This window comes from Gekko japonicus, unplaced genomic scaffold, assembly GCF_001447785.1.
Source record: "Gekko japonicus isolate JY-2015 unplaced genomic scaffold, Gekko_japonicus_V1.1 scaffold397, whole genome shotgun sequence".
NCBI classification, from domain to species: Eukaryota; Metazoa; Chordata; class Lepidosauria; order Squamata; family Gekkonidae; genus Gekko; species Gekko japonicus.
In genome coordinates this window covers 476,957-485,028 of record NW_015170286.1, presented here as the reverse complement: position 1 = coordinate 485,028, position 8,072 = coordinate 476,957, and the positions used below count along the sequence as shown (strand labels likewise).

Below are 8,072 nucleotides of genomic sequence, written 5' to 3'. Positions count from 1 at the left end.
GACGGTCTCAGAGAACAAGAAGAGCACCTTCCTACCTAAGCGATTATGATTGTTCGTAGTTGTTTTTGCTTAGGGGGGAGGGATTTGTAATGTATTCAGATGCTGCCCTGAATGCATTAGGAGGTATGTAAATCCTCCCATAGAGAAGCCATGCAAAGCTTCAGCTTCGGCAGGGATTCGCGCCGAAAAGTATTGTGGCCAATCAGATTTGAATGTATGTAAGCGGGACCGCTTATGATTGGTCGTTCATGCGCACAACCTGATAGGTTGGTTTAATGTACAGTAGGTGTGGCTACATTAGCCCGGAATGTTTAAATACCGAGCAGCTGAAATGGACTAGCTGTTCGGGCTATGAGGAGTTGTACCGTGTCAGAAGAAGTCGATTGAAGAGCTGAATAAACCTGAGTTTTTCTGAAATCACTCTCTGACTACTTTGTTAAGTACGGACTTAACAAAAACACAAGAGAAAAATGTAAACAGAATTTTCACAAGTCTCAAGAAATTTACAGGACTTTTGTTTTATCAAAATGCCTCACAAATGTCAACTCAAAGTGGCTCTTCCAAGCCGAATGGTAGGGAAAAAAATCAATTGATTTTTTAATGTTTCAGTTTTATTTCTCTTATAATAAGTGTGTCTCGATAAAATAACTTAGATTAAAAGGAAACCTGAATTAAATGCAAGAGTCATGCTGACCATTACCACTCAAATGAATTTATGATCTGCTGTCAAAGACACTGGCTTGACTCCAGTCTTATTTCTGTTTGTGCAGTGCCCTTTTCCAATACGGGGATAGTCCTCTGATGAAGACAGTGTTCTTCTAGCATTGACACACCTGCTCATACAAGACCAATGTCTTTCAATGACATTAAAACCATCTCGTGCTAAAGGAATGTTCTCCACAACAGAGCATGGACTGAAACAGATGAACATACATGAACACAAGTGAAGCTGCCTTATACTGAATCAGACCATTGGCCATCAAGGTCAGTATTGTCTACTCAGACTGGCAGTTACCTTCCAGGGTCTCAGTTAGAGGTCTTTCACATCATCTAGTACCTGATTCTTTCAACTAGAGGTGTTGGGGATTGAACCTGGGGCCTTCTGAATGTCAAGCAGATGCTCTACTACTGAGCTATGCCCCCTCCTCAAAACACTGTACATGCAAAAGCACTGCTAGGATCCAAGCCACTGAGTTAAGCCCTGCTTTTCTAGGTAAATGAATGAACAATGGCTAAAGTAAGTGCTAAATTGGTGCACAAAGGCTGCAGTCACACATGCTAAATAATCCACTTTCAATTCACTTTCAATGCACTTTCCATGTGGATTTTGCCAGTTCACACAGTAAAAATCCAGTTGGAAAGTGCACTGAAAGTGTATTGAAAGTGGATTATTTAGCATTTGTGACTGCAGCCAAAATTATTCTAATAGTACACCCCTATTCTAGGTAACAAAAGTACTATTTAGACCCAAACCAAAATGTTTTCATTTTTACAGAAACCAATGTATGCATAATAGCTCAGAAAATAAATAAAATTCAACAATGGTAAGCTGACTGAAAATTGTTTAAACTAGTCTCAAAATGTTTTCATTTTTACAGAAACCAATTAGTATGCATAATAGCTCAGAAAATAAATGAAATTCAACAATGGTAACCTGACTGAAAATTGTTTAAACTATTTTCTTGCCAAATAATTACTAGATGGCTAGAACAGTCATACATAACGATAATACTCTATGGTTTTGTTTGGTTTTGGGTTTACTGTATATATACCTCTGCTGTGGAGCTGTACAGGAATTTAATTACTAGATAAATAGATACTGAATTGAGAGGAGCTCAGGAGCAACATGTTGTGATTTGCAGGACAATGTTTTTCCATTCTCAAAAAAATCAGTGTGCTGACAATTAGAAGCCTCATCCTTGAGTTTTCTATGTGTATAAATATTGTTTTTAATGGGGAGCCCTCAATCTACAATCTGTCTCATCCTCCACTTAATTATTTAAAACATTTGCAGCCTACCTCTCAATATCATTCTATTAAAATACCATAAAATCGATAATCTTGAGAAATGTTTTATATCCCATCATTGCAGGACTCTGCTTGAACTGACAGCCCTTCACTCCAGTTCTTAACTACCACAGTTGAGGCAATCGAAAGTGGGAGGGAACCTGCCAAAGTCTCCATTCTGACTGAATTCCACCCTGTGGAGCAGGGCAAAGAAGCAGCTCTGTCCTGTAGAGACTGATGATATATGGCTGGCTGATGAGTATATATTTGACAACCTATTCAGGAAGGGTAGTATTATTTACCCTGATGCACCCTGAAGCAAGAACAACGGCCAGAGCAGCAGTGGCAAGAAAACATTGAGGACTAGAGAGAAGAGACTAAAATATCTGTCCACCAGCTATGTATGCATGTGTGGTTAACCAGCCTTATTTTTAGATCACCTTTCTAAATGGCACTGAAAGCCATACAGAGTGGAACAGCAGTGTAGAAATCTTTTAAATATATAAGCAGTACTAAATCCCTCATTTTCAATTGAATCTCTTTGTTCAATTGAATGTGTTAATGATTATTCCCTGTTGCCACCTGAGCACATTATGTTAATTGATTTGTTCAGCTAGGCACAGTGAGGAAATATTCCTCAAACTGATTAAAAGTGTTCACGGCAAAAGTTGTTGCCGAAACACCATGCCCCACACCTTTGGACTATTGAATGCTTCCTTTACAACAATTACAAAACCCACAGAAGACAGACTTCATACTATGATGACCTGCTCTAATTTCCTTTTGAGGCAACTATAGTGTCTGCTGTTTGTATTCTGTCTCCCTTTCTAAGTTAATAACAAACCTTATACAATGTACATTATTTTTTGCACTAGCAAGACCTAATTAAGCCAATCACTTTAGAAAAGTCACTTGAAGTATACAATCTAACAAGGATCTAATTGTTGGACTTCAAGGACTACAGGAACTATTTTTAAACAAAATAAAACATAGTGAAGCAAGAAGCATAGGCCAGTTCAATCCTTGTAAATTTAAGGGCCATGAAGAAGTAAACCAGAAGGCATGCATGATGAATTAAAGGATGATACAAGGGTAGCAGCCCCTAGGTAAGGTGGCAAAGTCATCAAAGCTAATGTGAAATCTTTTTTATAGACTAAAAATGGTTTTGTATTCCACACTGAAGCACTCTTCCAGTGGGTGATAGTACGGCTATTTTTACCAACAAACTTCAGCATAAGTGGTGTAAAGCCATTGCCCTGCAAGAATACCCTCCATTTATCTAAACACCCACACTCACTGACAACTGGAGCAGCATGCTACATATTGTAGCTATTTGGAAAAGCATTCAGCTGGTGCCTTGTTTAGGACGGCACCATGTTTTGGGAACACCTCCCCTAAGGAACACTTTTTGTGTTGATCTCTCCATTAGTTTAAAAGGCAACTTTAAGTATTCTCATTTGATTTAGCCTATGGCATGGCAAAATGAATTGGACCAATGTTTCCTTCTAAATCTATTGTTACTACTTTCGTATTCTGAAATGACAATACGGAAGTTTGTTCTTGAGTTTTCATCAATGTTATCAATTTTTTGTAAACCACCTTGAGTAAGCTATTTTTCAAGCAGCAATGGCTTAGATCTGGACTAAATGTTTCCATGGGTGCAAGTCAAGACCCCCCTCCTTCAGCAGCCCAAAATGCCTCTCCCCCAAAATCTGGTTCCTTGAGGGGGGCCCCTCCCCTAGGAAAAGGATTTCATGGGACATTTCAGGCTGCCACAGGAGGGGGGGGAGGATCGGAGAAATCATGCTCCATGGGCAGAAGCCCCTGCATGAGTGGAAGTGTTACTCTTGCTCCAAGTCAATAAATGATACCATTAATAGGTAGAATGACACACTAAAAAAAATAGCCCTATAAAAATTCAGTTTTCCATTTAGTACAAAGTGTAGATCAAAGAGAACAGAAACCTCGAAGTGTTATGCAAAACCGATCTAGGGCATTACATTTCAATGTCTTGGTTTAACCCAAAACCTGAAATACAAAGAGACTTCATTCTTCAGATTATTGGCTTGCTAGTTATGCAGTCTTAAATACCCACTCATTTGGTATTTAACACAAACCAGTTTTTTCCCTTACCTGTGTTCCAGTTCTCGTATAGATAGAACGACTCCTGAAGTTGATGCACGCTGTTGTAGGGTAGCTAAGAATGTGAATTCACTTTTATTCCGGAAGAGCTGAATTAACTTCTCACTTGTGTGGGGTGCTGCATGGATTTCTCTGTCTACATCTAGAGAAGTTCAGTTGAAAAAAGAGGAGGGAACAAACATACTGTAAAAATGTTTACATCTGAAAGAGTAAGAAAATACTTTCAGTTTTCAGTCTCCTATAGGCACATTCTTCAGTCTGAGAGACTTGAATACCATGGGCTACTATTGCAATAATGCAATATGAACACAGAAGACACCATCTTTATCTGTGCCCCATTTGTCACACTGACAAGTTCACAATCAGACAGGTGCTGATTTTCTGACAGAGTTTCTGACAGGAGATGCCAAGCCATGAGGATATGCTATGAGCAGATTACACTGCTGATTCAGGAAGTGTATGGCAACCAGATAATAGGCTTCGAAATTCAGAAAGACTGACTATTCCCAAAGTCACTTGCTAAGTCCAATTTCAGTTTTACAATTGTTTCCTGCAATAATACATCTAGAGATTCTGTCCTTGTACCATGCGGGGGCAGAAATGTGTTATTGGTAGCAATACTCTGTGGACATATCTGTGCCTCCCAAATGTATTTAATTCAGCACACACACACACACATACAACATACTTGCAGGAACAACCATCACTCCTGGGACTTCAGAGTTTAAATAGTCAAAATGTGGCAGGTAGTTCATGAAACATTTATGAGACTAGAATCTGATCTTCAGAGATAAGCACCCACTCCCTGTCCAAGCAAAGGAAAAATTCCACACACCACTGCTCAGCTTAAAATCACATTTCCTTCAAGCCTTGTTAGTTTATACCATTGTCATAAGGAAAGGGGGAAGAAAATTATGAAAGTGAGGTGGCAGAAGATGGTGACAACTGTATTAGAGAGAATAAATTGCCCTCTTTCATCCTGCACTGCTGTTATTCTGCTCTCAAAACTCCATCCGTATCACATATTTAGGGGATTTGTGCAGGTTTATGCAGGTTTTCCTGAATTCCATTACTAACTAATTATAAAAAGTATGCTGCCACTTCACAAAGGCAGTAAAATTTTTACTATATAAAAGTAAAATTCTGCCCTGACCAGGATAACCCTGACGAGTACTTGGATGGGAGACCTCCAAGGAATGCCAGGGCCAGGACGCAGAGATAAGCAATACCAAACCACCTCTCTCACATCCAAGCCCCACTAGGGCTCACCAGAAGTCAGTCCTGACTTCCAGGCACACACAGAGACATACACATATCGGTGCACACACAAAATACTCACAAAAATTAAATAAAAGTAAAATTCTAGGCTGAATACGTAGCATTCCTCAGCACAAAACATGGCAAGTGATTGGTAGGCCACTTGCTGGTGGCAACTCACACCAGAGTTAGAACTGTACATTTGAAATTAAATCAATAAATAAAATCTTCTATGTTTGATTAAATTTTAAGCTGAGTGAGTGAGTGAGTGAAATACATTTTGAAAATGAGACAGGCAGGGAAACTTGGAAAGCCCGCTGACGCATCTAATGATAAAGTGAGGTCACCTAAGCCAGCTGCTTATCGGCTGTACAGCGGGGGGGGGGAGGCATGAGGAGGGCACTCCATTGGTGCTGAGCAGCATCAGGAGGGGGATGTTGGTTGTATCAGCACCCCTCACCACAATTCTGAGCAAGAAAAAGAATGCCTTCTTATGAAGAAAAAGATGTCAAGGAACCCTAACTAAAGGAAGACACAGCAAATATTTATAAGTTATGCATGAGGTTGAGAAAGCGAATAAAAGATTGTATTATTATCTCTCCTATAATATAAGAATATGGGGGCAACCCATGAAGTTGATAGGCAATAAATTCAGGATGGACAAAATGCTGCAATTCTGAATGCAACGTAATTAACTTGTGGAATTTACAGCCACAAGATATGATTGTCCCCTAAGATGATTTTGAAAGGGGAGTAGGGAAAATAGTGGAGGGGGAGAGATCTATGAAGAACTTCTAGGTGTGATTGCTAAATGGAACCTCCATGCTCAGAGGCTGTGTACCTCTGAATGTTACTGGTGGCAGCAGCTGGAGAAGGCCTTTAGGCTAAATTTATTTTTTTTAAATGGCCACTAATGCTTCCAAATTAAAAAAGGGGGCTACTATAAAAAAGACGAAACCCACAAAAAACACTATTAATCTAAGGCAGTGATGGCAAACCTTTTAGAGACCGAGTGCCCAAACTGTGACCCAAAACCCACTTATTTATCACAAAGTGCCAACACGGCAATTTAACCTGAATACTGAGGTTTTACTTTAGAAAAAACAACTCATACATTAACTTAAGATGATCCAAACAAAGTAAGGAAAGCAATCCCAAATGCTTTCATTTACTTAAAATTATTTGGCAGAGAATTCGGCACTTTAATGATGTTCTGGGCCTGGTTGGGGCGATGGCACGCGTGCCCACAGAGAGCACTCTGAGTGCCACCTCTGGCACCCGTGCCATAGGTTCGCCACCACTGATCTAAGGTATGCAGCTATTGCATGTGCCTACAATTAACCTGCCACTCACTCCATCTAAACAATTTATGCAGGACAGAGATGTCTCATTTTAATAATTTTAAACACTGAATATCCCTTAAGCAATGCTCCCTCTAAGCTGTGGAACCTTGTGAGCAAAAATTCTACTTTGTGAGCTACTGGCATTAAAGTTGTGAGCAAGCAATTTGGCTACTGCATAAATTAGTTTGCTCTAGAGCCATCCTTCCTGAGCTAAGACAAAAAACTGTGAGCTGGAGGCTAAAAAACTGTGAGCCAGCTCACACTAACTCAGCTTAGAGGGAACACTGCCGTTAAGTAGCATAATCATTGTGAAGCTGAATCTGCATAAAGACCATCTGGCTACTCTAATAGCTTTCAGATATCATACAAGGATCTCTAAGGGTCACACAGGAACTAGGAGAAAGTAGCAGCACCAGAAAGTTTTCGTATCTTTGGTTAGCACCCCTCCCGCCCCAACTTAACTAGAGGCTGAGTTACACCTTATTTGTCATGGGGAGATAAAATGCACTTAACCAGATTGGTTTGACATCTTATTAAGTAACATATAGCCATTCTGCTAACAAACAAAATACATATCAGCAATTCAGTTCCCCCACTAAATTATTCTGGCATCGAAGAAGAAGAAAAAACCCCTACCTTCTCATTCTAAAACGGCATAAGTCATTAATCATCAGATTTGATTACCCATATCATTAAGCTTAGTTTAGCTTGGATAGGTACTAATGTTATGGATGGTCATAAAATTACTTAATTCCTTTTAAGGCCTAGCTTTAAGGAATGTCAATGCATACATTACAAAAGCCAGTTAGTGTTCAGACATCTCCTTGAAAGCATAGGGAACTCTTTCTGTGTAATCAAAGCATTCCCTGACATCATTTTAACTTTTGTACAAGATACATGCAAGAGCCCCCCCTACCTCCCCGGCAGTGAAATCTACACCCAACAGATAGGGAGGACAAGTTTAAACTCCCCCCCTTTAAAATATAAAAAAATATGTATGGCAACATGTTTTCTCAAGTGCAATTCTAATGTCTAAGTCATATATGCTGATCTTGGATCATGATTGGTTGAAAACTAAGTCACCTCTCTGGAGAGCAGGTGTATACATTTTCTAAATACTAGGGCTGCCAAGCCGCGGCGGGGGATCCGCATGTCGTCACAGGATCTCTGCCGCGGGGGACAGCAATATGTGTTGCGCCGCCGTCGCCACGATGTGATGCTACGCGTCACTCTGGCAACGGCCAGAGCGACGCGTAGCGTCACATCCTGGCGACGGCGGTGCAACGTGTATCGCTGTCCCCCGCGGCCGAGGTTCTGTGGAGA

General features: G+C 40.2%; 1 protein-coding gene across 1 annotated transcript in view; it reads right to left on the bottom strand.

The window, feature by feature from the left end:
- Window positions 1-8,072, bottom strand: part of NELL1 (neural EGFL like 1) — a 759,185-nt gene that overhangs the window by 654,963 nt on the left and 96,150 nt on the right. The window contains exon 3 of the mRNA XM_015417871.1: window positions 4,141-4,291. Within this exon, the coding sequence (XP_015273357.1) occupies window positions 4,141-4,291 (151 nt within the window). The remainder of the gene's footprint in view (window positions 1-4,140; window positions 4,292-8,072) is intronic.